A 15,322-nucleotide genomic window follows, 5' to 3' on the forward strand; every position below is an offset into this window, starting at 1 on the left:
TAGCACAAAGGACACATTTCACAGCTTTATATACTATCCACCCTAATTGCACCATAATTTTCAACTAGAGTAGATTTGTCCTTATTTAAACCATACACAAGCTGTGCCTGTGAAAATGTTAAGCAAATATTTTTGATTCTCTAATAAAATTACTAAAACATGTGGTAGACCTTTGGTTCTGGGCATGAGGACGTCAAAATAAATGCTCACATCTTTCAACATACGGTCATTATTTATGTATTTCATGTTGTAGGTTCAAACATTTTTCGGGATCCTTTTTTTTCCTATGAATGTTACAATGTCAATCAACCCCCATAACTACTTTTACTCTCATTATATAATATTTCTTTGGATAAGACATGTACAAAAGCGACTTATACTGATCACCTTCAACTTCTTCCTCGCCTCAAATTAAAATATGTATCATTAGAAAATTCATGCACCTGACTTAATATTAATACAGTTCTTTTGGAACAGCCTTATTAACCCAAACGAACAGAAATTACAATAAATTCTAGAGTCAAACTCAAAACGAGCAGAAATTAACATAAGTTGGGCTCAGAACCCCTATGCCTTCCCAAGGCCAGAACAAAATTTGCACCTTACTGAAAAAAATATAAATTTTCTTACTTTTATAACTTTAATAAATCAAATAATGTTAACATTTTGATTACTAAATATCACTATATGTATATTAAACTGACAATTTCGTTTGTATTTTTATCAGTAAAGTGCAAATTTTGTTCTGGCCTTGGGAAGGCATAGGGGTTTTGAGCCCAACTTATGTTAATTTCTGCTCGTTTTAAGTTTGACTCGGTTATTTTTTGTAATTTCTGTTCGTTTTGTATTTCATTTATTTATTGATGCGGCTTCGTGGTAGTTTCACGCTTGGTAGATTATTTGATTTTATTTTTGCTCATTTTTTGTTTAATGGAATTCTTTCCTTTTCTTGAAAAACTTATTTCGTGGAAAAAGTTTTTTTAATTAATATCTGTTCGTTTTATATTGACATAGTCTTTTCAGGTCAATTTCCAATCAAATGAGCCCTTTTGAAGTTTCTAGGACAACGCTTTCAATAAAGACCTGATGTGCCCCCAGGGCATAACTTACAACCCTTGCCCTGAGGGCTGGGGGGGCTGTCATCCTCAAAGACCTAATTTCCAAAACTTTCTACTACGTTGAACACAATGGCTATATGAAAATTTTGATTGGATGTGTTTGGGGGAAAGGTGGGCGTGAGAGGGTGGTTAGTTAACCTTCAATCACTTTCAACTATTAATTTTGATTGGATGTGTTTGGGGGAAAGATGGGCGTGAGAGGGTGGTTAGTTAACCTCCAATCACTTTCGACTGTTAAAAAGGGCACTAGCCCACTCAATTTCCAATTTAACGAGCCCCTTTTGAAGTTTCTACGACAACTTTATCTATAAAAACCTTATATGCCCCCAGGACATAACTTACAACCTTTGCCCTGGGGGGTTTGTCATCCTTAAATACATAATTTCCAGAACTTTCGACTATGTTGAACGAAATGGACATCTCAAAATTTTGATTGGATGTGTTTGTGGAAATGGCAGGCGTGAGAGGGGGGTTAGGTGCCCTTCAATCACTTTCGACTATTACAAAGGGAACTAGCCCTTTCAATTTTCAATTGAATGAGCCCTTTTTGATGTTTTTACAACATCACTTTCTATAAAAAAAAACCTTGCATGCTCCCAGGGCATAAATTACGACCCCTGCCCTGAGGGCTGTGGGGGGAGGGGTTGTCATCCTTAAAGACCTAATTTCCAAAACTTTCAACTACGTTGAATAAAATGGCTATCTAAAGTATTGATTGGATGTTTTTGGGGAAAAGATGGGCGTTAGAGGGGGTTAGTTGCCCTCAAATCACTTTCGACTATTGATAAGGGCACTAGCCCTTTGAATTTCCAATCGACTGAGCCCTTTTTCAAGTTTCTACGACAAAGATTTCAATAAAAGCCTTATATGCCCCAAGGGCATAACGTATAACCCTTGCCCTGAAGACTGTGAGGGGAGTGTCCTGCTCAAAGCTATAATTTCCTGAGCTTTAAACTGAGTGGAACAAATTGGCTATCTCAAAATTTTGATTGGATATATTTAAGGAAATAGAGTGCCTTCCAATCATTTTCAACTATTAAAAAGGACACTAGACATTTCAATATATAATCAAATAAGCCCTTTTTGAAGTTTCTAGGACAACGCTTTCTATAAGAAACTTAAATGCCCCCACGGCAAAACTTAAAACCCTCGCCATGAGGGCTGTGGGGGAGTGTCCTCCTCAAAAACACAATTTCTATCTGGAAACCAACAACGCTGAACAAAATGGCTATCTCCAAATTTGGATTGGATGTGTTTGGAGAAAAGTTGGGCGTGAGAGGGGAGTTAGTTGCCCTCAGATCACTTTAGACTATTAAAAAGAGCACTAGACCTTCGAATTTCTAATCGAATGAGCCCTTTTTTCAAGTTTTTACGGCAAAGATTTCAATAAAAACTTGTATGCCCCTAGGGTATAACTTATAACCCTTGCCCTGAAGACTGTGGAGGGAGTGTCCTGCTTAAAGGTATAATTTCCTGAACTTTAAACGGCGTGGAACAAAATGGCTTTATCAAAATTTTGATTGGATGTGTTTGGGGAAATGGTGGACGCGGAAGGGGTGTTAGTTGCCTTCCAATTACTTTCGACTATTAAAAGGGATCTAGCCATTTCAATTTCTAATCGAATGAGCCTTTTTAGAAGTTTCTACGACAGAGCGTTCTATAAAAACCTTTTATGCCCCCAGGGCATAACTTACAACCCTTGCCCTGAGGGCTGTGAGGGGCGTTGTCATCCTCACAAACCAAAGTTACATAACTTAAAACTACGTTGAATAAAATGGCTATCTCAAAATCTTGATTGGATGTGTTTTGGGAAATGGTGGACGCGGAAGGGGTGTTAGTTGCTTTCCAATTACTTTCGACTATTAAAAGGGAACTAGCCATTTCAATTTCCAATCTAATGAGCCGTTTTAGAAGTTTCTACGACAAAACGTTCTATAAAAACCTTATATGCCCCCAGGGCATAACTTACAACCCTTGCCCTGAGGGCTGTGAGGGGATTGTCATCCTAAAAGACCAAATTTACATAACTTAAAACTACGTAGAATAAAATGGCTATCTCAAAATTTTGATTGGATGTGTTTGGGGACAGGGTAGGCGTGAGAGGGGTATTAGTTGCCATCCAATCACTTTCAACTATTAAAAAGAGCACTAGCCCTTTGAATTTCCAATCGAATGAGCCTTTTTTGAAGTTCCTACGGCAATGCTTTATATAAAAAACCTGACATATTCCCCAAGGGCATAGCTTACAACCCTTGCCCTGAGGGTTGTGGGGGAGTGTCCTCCTCAAAAACAAAATTTCTATTAGCAAATCAACTACGCTGAACAAAATGGCTGGATCAAAATTTTGATTGGATGTGTTTCGGGAAATGGTGGGCGTGGAAGGGGTGTTAGTTGCCTTCCAATTACTTTCGACTATTAAAAGGGAGCTAGCCATTTCAATTTCTAATCGAATGAGCCTTTTTAGAAGTTTCTACGACAGACCGTTCTATAAAAACCTTATATGCCCCCAGGGCATAACTTACAACCCTTGCCCTGAGGGCTGTGAGGGGGCTGTCATCCTCAAAGACCAAATTTACATAACTTAAAACTACGTTGAATAAAATGGCTATCTCAAAATTTTGATTGGATGTGTTTGGGGAAATGGTGGACGCGGAAGGGGTGTTAGTTGCCTTCCAATTACTTTCGACTATTAAAAGGGAACTAGCCATTTCAATTTCTAATCGAATGAGCCTTTTTAGAAGTTTCTACGACAGAGCGTTCTATAAAAACCTTTTATGCCCCCAGGGCATAACTTACAACCCTTGCCCTGAGGGCTGTGAGGGGATTGTCATCCTAAAAGACCAAATTTACATAACTTAAAACTACGTAGAATAAAATGGCTATCTCAAAATTTTGATTGTATGTGTTTGGGGAAATGGTAGGCGTGAGAGGGGGGTTAGTTGCCCTCCAATCACTTTCGACTATTAAAAAGGGCAATATCCCTTTGAATTTCCAATCGAATGAACCATTTTTGAAGTTTCTACGACAACGCCTTCTATAAAAAACCTTAAATGCCCCCCAGGGCATAATTTACAACCCTTGCCCTGAAGATTGTGGGGGAGTGTCCTCCTCAAAAACATAATTTCTATTTGCAAATCCATTACGCTGAACAAAATGGCTGGATCAAAATTTTGATTGGATGTGTTTTGGGAAATGGTGGGCGTGTAAGGGGTGTTAGTTGCCTTCAAATCACTTTCTACTATTAAAAAGGGCACAAGCCACTCTAATTTTCCAATTGAATGAGCCCTTTTATAAGTTTCTACGACAACTTCTTCGTTACGAAGTGCCCTGCTCTAAAGGAAAAAAATAATAAATAATAATTTCCAAAAACATATTTTCAATCTGGAAATCAACTACGCTGAACAAAATGGCTATCTCAAAATTTTGATTGGATGTGTTTGGGGAAATGATGGGCGGGGGGGGGGGCTAGTTGCCCTCCAGTCACTTTCAACTACTAAAATCAGCCGTAGGTCTTTGAGTTTTCAGTCAAATAAGCCTGTTGTAACTTTTCGACGACAACGCTTTTTATAAAACCTAATATGGCTCCCAGTATACAACTTAAAACACTAGGCCTGAGGGCTTTGGGGCATTGTCCTCTTGTAACACATATTTTCTATTTGGAAATCAACTACGCTGAACAAAATGGCTGGATCAAAATTTTGATTGGATGTGTTTCCCGAAAGGATGGGTGTTGAAGGGGTGGTATCTGCCTTCCAATCACTTTCGACTATTAAAAAGGGCACAAGCCACTCCAATTTCCGATTGAATAAGCCCTTTTCGAAGTTTCTACGACAACTTCTTCGTTACGAACTGCCCTGCTCTAAAGGAAAAAAAAATAATAAATAATACATTGTGCCAACATCGTTCTTATATGCAATCAGGGCATAACTTAAAACCTTGCCCCGAGTGTTGTGGGGGAGTGCCCTCCTCAAGAACATATTTTCTATCTGGAAATCAACTACGCTGAACACAATGGCAATCTCAAAATTTTGATTGGATGTGTTTGGGGGAATGATGGGTGTGGGCGGGGGGGGCGAGTTGCCCTCCTATCACTTTCGACTATTGAAACGGGCACTAGCCCTTTGAATTTCCAATCAAATGAGCCTTTTTTGAAGTTTCTACGACAACGCCTTCTATAAAAACCTTATATGCCCCCAGGGCATAATTTACAACCCTTGCCCTGAACGCTGTGGGGGAGTGTCCTGCTCAAAAACATAATTTCTATGTGGAAATCGACAGTATTGAACAAAATAGATACTTCAAGATTTTGATGGGAAGTTACTGGGTCATTGCGGATCGTGGGAAAATTGTCAGTCGGCTTCCAGTTACTTTTGAATGCGACAGAGGACATAAGTCACTCCAATTATTGATTGAATAAGCCCATTTTAAAATTTCTGCTACAACTGAGGTAGTACGATGGGCCTTGGTCTAAAGGAAAAAAAATAATGAATAATACATTGTGCCAATATCGATCTTATATGCCCTCAGGGCATAACTTAAAACCCTTGACCGAGGGTTGTGGGGGAGTGTCCTCCTCAAAAACATATTTTCTATCTGGAAATCAACTACGCTGAACAAAATCGCTATCTCAAAATTTTGATTGAATGTGTTTGGGGGACCGATGGGCGCGGTGCGCTCAGTTGCCCTTCAATCACTTTCGACTATTAAAAAGGGCACTAGCCACTCCAATTTCCAATCGAATGAGCCCTTTTCGAAGTTTCTACGACAACTCCTTTGATACGAAGTGCCCGGGTAGGGAAAAAAAAAAATATTGTGCCAACATTGTTCTTTACTTAGGCAGCGCTATTGCGCTGCCTATGATTCTTCGATTTTTTTTTCTCTCAATATGTTAATTTGGAAACTAGCATAATCAAGGATATTTAAACACTCGTAACCTCTTTCATTTTACCAAATAGACATTATTTAGCCCTGTTTGCTAAAAAAAATTACGTTAAATAAAACACCAATAGTGGAAAAGTAACTGAATTGGTAGTATTACCAAAATTTTTAATTGATGATTTTAAGGGCGTCGAAATATACGATATAGAAAAAGAACAATTAACATAACACCATTAGAAAGCATTTACTACAAAAAAGAGAAAAAAGCAAAACTAAAATGATTCATCAGTGAGATTGCTTGAAAGCTGACTAGAGTATTCATCACTGTTTGACACACCCGTCCTAGCAGCTTTGGCAGCTTCACGAAGCTTTTCTAGAAAATCCGGAAGCCCTGAAAGAGTAAAACAGACAAAGTTACAAACATCCAAATACTAGATTTTCTACACTATGAGGGAACAGCCCCATCCGCATCCGCCTTCTGAAAGCACTTCCTTTAGCGAATTCCAGTCGCGAGAAATAATTAGTTCACTACTCTCACCAAGACAAACAAATGCGTAAATAGTGATTGTAAAAGAAAACGCACACTTTTCTCACTTTGTTTTTAACACAAACTTTTAGAGCAACCTGCTTAAGTTCCTGCTGAGGATAATTATGACAAAGAAGTAACAGATTATTATAAATAGCAGCTAGAACAGGAAACAATCTCCCCCCTTTTATTGTCTTACAGTGGCGAAAGGTTTATCACACTGGTTCACTAATGATTCTTATGAAATTTAAACTTCCTTGAAATGCTTTTTTACACTCTTTTGTTAAGTAGCTTACGTTACGGAATGACAATGCGAAGGAACTATCAACCAGCATTAATGGTACTGCCATGGATGAAAACATGGAGGAATATAAAAGAATTATGCAATTTTTTCTTTGTTCATATGAAGATATATATTTATATTGATTAACGTGAATATTTTTTAAACGCATCCACATACACAGTAAAATACCAATAGATGTTCAAACATGTTCCCATAATTTGGCATGGTTAGGGGGATGTGCATAATTTCGCTAAAATTTTGAATAAGCATAATCAAAATAATCCAACAAAAACAACCCAAAATTTCTTTTTGATAAATAGTTAACATATATCCTAAACTAAAAAAAACAACAAAAAACTGCGCGTAGTTTCGCATTCCTTCATACATTTAATATACTACTGCTACTACTAACGCACTGCAATACCATGCCGCCGGAGAAAACACAGCTTTGTACGCTCCTGCTCCGCCCCAATCTATTTAAAGCCTCCCTTTTGAAACCCTCCCAAGAAATTCTCATTTCTCGTAAATCTTTTCTTGCGACATCCTCCCACCTCATTCAGGGACGACCTGCTTTTTGTTTGGCCCCAGACGGTTGGCCAAAAAGGACAATCTTTGGCAATCTGTTATCCTTCATCCGTAACAATCCGTAGGCAATTTCTCTGGAAAACATCAAGCAAATCCTCCTCCGGTTTGTCCGAGCGCCCACGCTTCAGAATCATACTTGACCACTGCCATCACTGTAGCTTCCAATATTCTAAACTTGGTTAGCAGACTTATCTTCCAATTCTTCCAAACTTTTTTCAACTGTGAAAAAAAAACCTGGACCTTTGCTATTCTAATTTTAACATATTCGCTGCACCCACGGTCCTTATTGATAATAGTAACTAGGTAATTGAAGCTGTCCACTTGATCGAGCTAACCATTATCCACCATCATTTCTTCACCTTCACTTATTTCTAGTCTTAATGACTTGGTCTTCTTCACATTAATCTTCAAACCTATTCTTGCACGCTTAACTCTCAAAACCTCTAAAAGTTCATTCAGTCTGCTCACACTTCCATCAGAGATGCTTAAATCATCAGTAAAATCTAAGAATGGGAAAGTTTTACTCCCTCATTTTATTCCGTGTTCTCCCATGGTCCTTGCTGTGCTCCTTAGGATAAAATTCATCAAAATGATCCACAAATAGGGATAGAGTAAAACCCTGCTTAACTCCTAATTTAATACGAAATCAGCTACTAACCTCATTTCCTACCTTAACTGCGGCAATGTTATTCACGTACATAGTACTAATCACCTTAATGTATTTATATGGTATACCACACAAGTACAGGACCTTCGCTAAAGCTCTTCTATCGACATAATGAAATGCTTGCTATAAATCTGAGCAATATAGATTCATGTATAAATATGAATCTATAAAACTGAGGAATAAAGACGTTTGATGACTCACGCACTTCTCAATTATTAATCCAAGAGTGAAAGCTAGGTCGACGCATCATCTACCCTTCTTAAAACCGTACTGTTCTTCTCTTAAAACTTTATCTAATGCATCTCTAAGTCTAGAAAGTATCATCATTCTAAGTAATTCGCTTCAAACAGAAACCAGGCTAATCCTTTAATAATTACCACACTCATTCTTATTACCTTTGTTATAGAGGGGTTAAATTAGAGTTTACCTTAGAGTTTACCATAATCGCTAGGTATCGCTTTTTGAAAAATCATATTCATAACCTTCAGTAACTTACCTCTAACCTCAAGCCCATACTTAAAAAACTAATTTACAACACAATCAGCACCTGGGACCTTATTATTTCTTAATCCTTTTAGTGCTGCCACTAATTCTTCATCACAAAATAAATCTTCCTTCAAACCCAAAATGTCACAAACTATATCAGTATTTACTATATTTTTCCTGTAAGTCTATCACAATTTAGCACATTCTCCAAATGTTCTGCCCATCTCTCTTTAAATCTTTCGTTCTCACTAATTGTTCCTATCTTTAACTGGGACAGGTCCAGATTGACTATTCCCTTTCAATTTATTAACATGCTAGTACAATATTTTACAATTATACCGTCTGGCTGCATTTTCTAGATCTTCGGCGATTTTATCCATGACCTCCAGTTGACAATTTCTTAATTCACATTAAAAGCTCTCTCCACCTTCTTTACATTCTTTTTATTTCCATATGATCTACCACTCAAATAATTCTTGTACAGGCCCTTCCTCCTCTCTATTAAACATAAAACATTTTGAATAATATTCCTAGCTGCACTTCTAACTTTGTTCCCTAAGACACCATCAGCGACTCCACAAACTATTTTCCTAAAATTATTCCATTCATCATCTAAATTGTCAAATTTTAAACTCTGGAGTTTAGTATCTTACTGTTCCTGGAAGGTTTCTCTCAAATTCTCATCCTGGATTCTACGAACATCAAAACTTCCCTGATGGTAGTTACCCTTCCCAAATTTCAGCTTTAAATTGACTTTAGACACTACTAGACCCTAGACACGAATAACAGCACTCCTATATACCCTAGTATCATTGTATCGATCACCAGTCTTCGGTTTACAATAACATAATCAATAAGGTTTGCTATCTTACCATTATGTGAATACCATAATAACTTATGGGCCATTTCATGGCCAAACACTGTATTCGTTATAACTAGATTTTTATACCTACAAGATTGCAGTAGTTTGAAACCATTACTGTTTTCTTTTCCTGAACCAAATTTATCTAGGCTAGGATATAATCTCTTAATTTCTACCGACATGGGCATTAAAATCTCCAAATGAGAATAACATATTTCTAACTGGGACCCTGTCTATTTGTTCGTGTAGCTGTAAGTAAAATTCATCTGAGTCACTACTATCTCCATCAGTCGGTTTTACAGGGTATGATACCCTGCACTTCTTAGTCATAAAATGAGCGATTAGCATCCTATTATTAATACCTTCCCAACCTACGAAAGACTTGGCACCTACCTTATTCATCATAAGCCCTAATCAACGCTTACACCCCCATCCTTCCTGCCTGAGTAGCAAATAAATTCTATATCACCTAATTTCATATTTCCTACCCCTGAGATATATGTTTCTGAAACTTCTAATAAGTCCAGTTCGAAGTCTGAACTAGTCAGTCAAAATATCGATATGACAGTTGTTTTTAACGTCATAACATTCCAAGTTGCAATTTTAATATTTTTTAAATCATTGAAATTATAATGGACGCAGGAAAAGCAATGGTCCCAGAACCAGTGCAGGTAGGAGACTAACACATTTTCTGAAGTAAACACGAAGCGCGTAAGTCGGCTTAAAACCAGACAGCAAGAAGTCCCTGGGACCTCCAGGTGAATGGAGGCTTTGTATAATCCTGGGCCCATCTTGCTCACAACATGGTTTTCCACCTTTGGCGATGCTCTTCTATCAAAAAGAGTCGAAATCCTGTACAAACAATCTCAAGACTATTACCTCCAACTTATTATATGTTCATATAAAAATATTATGCTACTATGGGGAGGCAACCCATAATATATAACTTAGCTAGGAATAGGTTTTTCGTTCCAAAAAAGCCAACCAAAACAAACCAAACCCTGAAGAATTGTCCATTCATCAAATCCAGTGGAATCAAATATTTGTTGAACGAGTAACTTGAGCAACTTCTTACTTCATTTTATTATATTGCAAGATAGGGCTTTAATATAATAAAATTAAAAATATAAAAGATCCAGACATTTTGAAACCGTGCAGTTATAACAGATATAACATGTATCTCATACTTCCAGTAGATTAAGTATCAAATAACAAAAAAAAAATAAACAGAAAAGCACTAGGATAGAGTGGCTTTGTTTATTGCTTTAACGAGAATATTACATGAGAAATAATGAGAATATCTTTGTTAAATGTGGAAATTCGAATGAAGATCATTTAGGGAGATAACAAACCCACCGGGAAATCTTTAATTAATTATTTCCCATTTCCATTTTACAAGGATATTAAGAAAAGAAACACGTATGTTTCATTCTAATGCCTTAGCTAAAATAACATTTCATTGTAAAAGTTTTTTTTCAAGATTTCCACACAAATGAAATCATATTTCACTTAGGACAAAAAAAAAAAAACTGGAGTTGGAAAACACATCAAATATATTGATTTTTGAATTGATGTCACCTGAATCTCAAGCCAAATTTAGTGGCACCAGGACTAATTCCCCCCCCCCCGGCTGTATGCGATTAGACTGAAGGACACCCAATGAAAATATTGGAAAGATAAAATCTTAAAAAGCCTAAAACGTATAAGCTTAAAATATGTATTTTTGACGCTCCAAACTCCGTTCCCGGAATGAGCTGGCTGAAAATATATCTGGGGGAGGATATTATTACAGAAAAATTCAAACATGCTTAATAAAGTTTTGAACTGATAATACTTCTGGATTATAATATTGTTGAAAAATACGAACTGTTCCCAGAGATAAAGGAAACTTGAATAGAAAACGTTCATTTTTTGAAAAAAAAAAAAAAATCTGGAACAGTGAAAGCATTTCATGCAGTCAAGAATGGGAGGAACAAAGCAAAAAATCAGTATTTTGTCTAACCTAGACAGTATTCTGAAGAGCATCATAGGCAGCGCAATAGCGCTGCCTAAGTAAAGAACGATGTGGGCACGGTGTATTTTTTTTCTCCATACCCGGGCACTTCGTATCGAAGGAGTTGTCGTAGAAACTTCTAAAAGGGCTAATTCTTTTGTAAATTGGATAGGCTTGTGCCCTTTTTAATAGTCAAATGTGTTTAGAGGGCACCTAGCCCCCCCCCCCCCCCACGCCCATCATTCCCCTAAACACATCCAATCAAAATTTTGAGATAGCCATTTTGTTCAGCGTAGTTGATTTCCAGACAGAAAATGTGTTTTTGAGGAGGACACTCTCCCACAACCCTCGGGGCAAGGGTTTTAAGTTATGCCCTGAGGGCATATAAGAATGATGTCGGCAGATTGTATCATTTATTATTTTTTCCTTTAGAGCAGGGCGCTTCGTATTGAAGTTGTCGTAGAAACTTCGAAAAGGGCTCATTCAATTGAAAATTGGAGTGGCTTGTGCCCTTTTAAATAGTCAACAGTGATTGGAAGGCAACTAACACCCCTTCCACGCCCACCATTTCCCGAAACATATCCATTCAAAAATTTTGAGATAGCCATTTTGTTCATCGTAGTTGATTTCCAGATAGAAATTATATTTTTGAGGAGGAAACTCTCCCACGGCCTTCGGGCCAAGGGTTGTAAGTTATGCCTTGGGGGCATATAAGGTGTTTATAGAAGGCGTTGTTGTAGAAACTTCGAAAAGGGCTCATTCGATTGGAAATTAGAGTGGCTAGTGCCCTTTTTAATAGTCGAAAGTGATTGAAGGGCAACTAGCCCCCCCCACGCCCATCATTCCACCAAACAAGTCCAATCAAAATTTTGATACAACCATTTTTTTCAGCGTAGTTGATTTCCAGATAAAAATGTGTTTTTGAGGAGGAATCTCCCCCAAAACCCTCGGGGCAAGGGTTTTAAGTCATGCCCTGAGGGCATTTAAGAACAATGTTGGCACAATTTGTTATTTATTATTTTTTTCCTTTAGAGCAGGGCACTTCGTATCGAAGAAGTTGTCGTAGAAACTTCAAAAAGGGCTCATTCAATTGGAAATTGCAGTGGCTTGTGCCCTTTTTAATAATCAAAAGTGATTGGAAGGCAACTAACACCCCTTCCACGCCCACCATTTCCAGAAACACATCCAATCAAAATTTTGAAATAGCCATTTTGTTAAGCGTAGTTTATTTCCAGATAGAAATTATGTTTTTGAGGAGGATACTCCCCCACAGCCTTCAGGACAAGGGTTGTAAGTTATGCTCTGGGGGCATATAGGTTTTTATAGAAGGCGTTGTCGTAGAAACTTAAACAAAGGCTCATTCGATTGGAAATTCAAAGGGCTAGTGCCCTTTTTAATAGTCGAAAGTGATTGGAGGGCAGCTAGCACCCCTCACGCCCATTATTCCCCCAAACACATCCAATCAAAATTTTGATATAGCCATTTTATTCAGCGTAGTTGATTTACAGATAGAAAATATGTTTTTGAGGAGGGCACTCCCCCACAACCTTCGGGACAAGGGTTTTAAGTTATGCCCTGAGGGCATATAAGAACGATGTTGGCACAATGTATTATTTATTATATTTTTCCTTTAGAGCAGGGCACTTCGTATCGAAGAAGTTGTCGTAGAAACTTCGAAAAGGGTTCATTCAATTAGAAATTGGAGTGACTTGTGCCCTTCTTAATGGTCGAAAGTAATTAAAAGGCAACTAACACCCCTTCCATGCCCACCATTTCTCGAAACACATCCAATCAAAATTTTGAAATAGGCATTTGTTCAGCGTAGTTGATTTCCAGATAGAAATTATGTTTTTGAGGAAGACACTCCCCCAGAGCCTTCAGGGCAATGGTTGTAAGTTATGCCCTGGGGGCATACAAGGTTTTTATAGAAGACGTTGTCGTAGAACTTCAAAATAGGCTCATTCGATTGGAATTTCAAAGGGCTAGTGCCCTTTATAATAGTCGAAAGTGATTGGAGGGCAACTAATCCCCCTCTCTTTCCCACTTTTTCCCCAAACACATCCAATCAAAATTTTGAGATAGCCATTTTATTCAACGCATTTTTAAGTTCTGTAATTAGGTCTTTGAGGAAGATAACCACCCAACAGCCCTCAGGACAAGGATTGTAAGTTATGCCCTGGGGGCATATAAGGTTTTTCTAGAACGCGTTGTCGTAGAAACTTTTAAAAGGGCTCATTCGATTCGAAACTGAAACGGCTAGTGCTCTTTTTAATAGTTGAAAGCAATTAATAGTTGGAAGGCAACTAACACCCCTTCCACGCCCACAATTACCCCAAACACATCGAATCAAAATTTTGAGATAGCTATTTTGTTCCACGTAGTTTAAAGTTCAGGAAATTGTATCTTTGAGCAGGACACTCCCCCCAGAGTCTTCAGGGCAATGGTTATAAGTCATGCTCTAGGGGCATATGAGTTTTTATTGAAATCTTTGTCGTAAAAACTTGAAAACGGGCTCATTCGATTGAAAATTCAAAGGTCTAGTGCCCTTTTTAATAGTCGAAAGTGATTTGAGGGCAACTAACTCCCTTCTCTCGCCCACCTTTTCCCAAAACACAACCAATAAAATTTTTTATATTGCCATTTTGTTCAGCGTTGTTGATTTCCAGATAGAAATTATGTTTTTGAGGAAGAAACTCCACCACAGCCCTCAGGGCAAGGGTTGTAAGTTATGCCCTCGGGTCACATAAGGTTTTTATAGAACGCGTTGTCGTAGAAACTTCAAAAAGGGCTCATTCGATTGGAAATCGAAATGACTAGTGCCCTTTTTAATAGTCGAAAGTGATTGGAAGGCAACTAACACCCCTCCCAAGCCCACCATTTCCCCAAACATATCCAATCAAAACTTTGAGATAGCCATTTTGTTCCACGCAGTGTAAAGTTCAAGAAATTATACCTTTGAGCAGACACTCTCCCCAGTCTTCAGGGTAAGGGTTATAAGCTATGCCCTGGGGACATGTAAGGTTTTTATTGAAATCTTTGTCATAGAAACATGAAAAAGCGATCTTTCAAATGTAAATTCAAAGATTTAGTTCCTTTATTAGCATATAAAAGCTGTGGAGCGGCAACTTGCCCCCCTCTCACGTACACCTCGTCCCCAAACACATCCAACCAAAATTTTTAGATAGCCATTCTGTTTCACGTAATTTAAAATTCCGGAAATTATATCTTTGAGCAGGACAGTCTCCCCACAGTCTTCAGGGCACGGGGTATAAGTTATGTCCTGGGGACATGTAAGGTTTTTATTGAAAGCTTTGTCGTAGAAACTTCAAAAAGAGCTCTTTCGATTGGAAATTCAAAGGGCTAGTGCCCTTTTTAATAGTCGACAGTAATTTGAGGGCAACTAACCCGCCGCTCACGCCCAATTTTTCCCCAAACACATCCAATCAAAATTTTTAGATAGGCATTTTATTCAACGTATTTGAAAGTTTTGGAAATTAGGTCTTAAAGGATGACAACCCCCCCCCCCCCCACCCCAAAAAAAACCATCAGGGCAACGGTTGTAAGTTATGCCCTGGGGGCATGTAAGGTTTTTATAGAAAGCGATGTTGTAAAAACACCAAAAAGGGCTCATTCAATTAGAAATTGAAAGGACTAGTGCCCTTTTAATAGTCGAAAGTGATTTGAGGGCAAAAAACCCCCTCTCACGCCCACCATTTCCCCAAACACATTCAATCAAAATTTTGAGATATCTATTTTGTTCAACGTAGTCGAAAGTTCTGGAAATTAGGTCTTTTAGGATGATAACCTCCTCAGAGCCCTCAGTGCAAGGGTTTTAAGTTACGCCCTGGGGGCAAATAAGGTCCATATAGAAGGGTGTCGTAGAAATTTCAAAAAGGGCTCATTTGTTTGGAAATTGAAATTGCC

At 38.0% G+C, this 15,322-nt stretch overlaps 1 protein-coding gene across 2 annotated transcripts in view; it reads right to left on the reverse strand.

Annotated features, from left to right (window-relative positions):
• Positions 1 to 6,221: 6,221 nt before the first annotated feature.
• Positions 6,222 to 15,322, reverse strand: part of LOC148953215 (stAR-related lipid transfer protein 7, mitochondrial) — a 46,194-nt gene continuing 37,093 nt past the window's right edge. For both annotated transcript variants that reach the window (XM_089087578.1, XM_089087579.1), the window contains exon 7: positions 6,222 to 6,387. In XM_089087578.1, the coding sequence (XP_088943704.1) occupies positions 6,269 to 6,387 (119 nt within the window). In that variant the 3' untranslated portion in view covers positions 6,222 to 6,268. The remainder of the gene's footprint in view (positions 6,388 to 15,322) is intronic.

This window comes from Artemia sp. Qi Xiang Cuo, chromosome 4 (assembly GCF_049724085.1).
Source record: "Artemia sp. Qi Xiang Cuo chromosome 4, ASM4972408v1, whole genome shotgun sequence".
NCBI lineage: Eukaryota > Metazoa > Arthropoda > Branchiopoda > Anostraca > Artemiidae > Artemia > Artemia sp. Qi Xiang Cuo.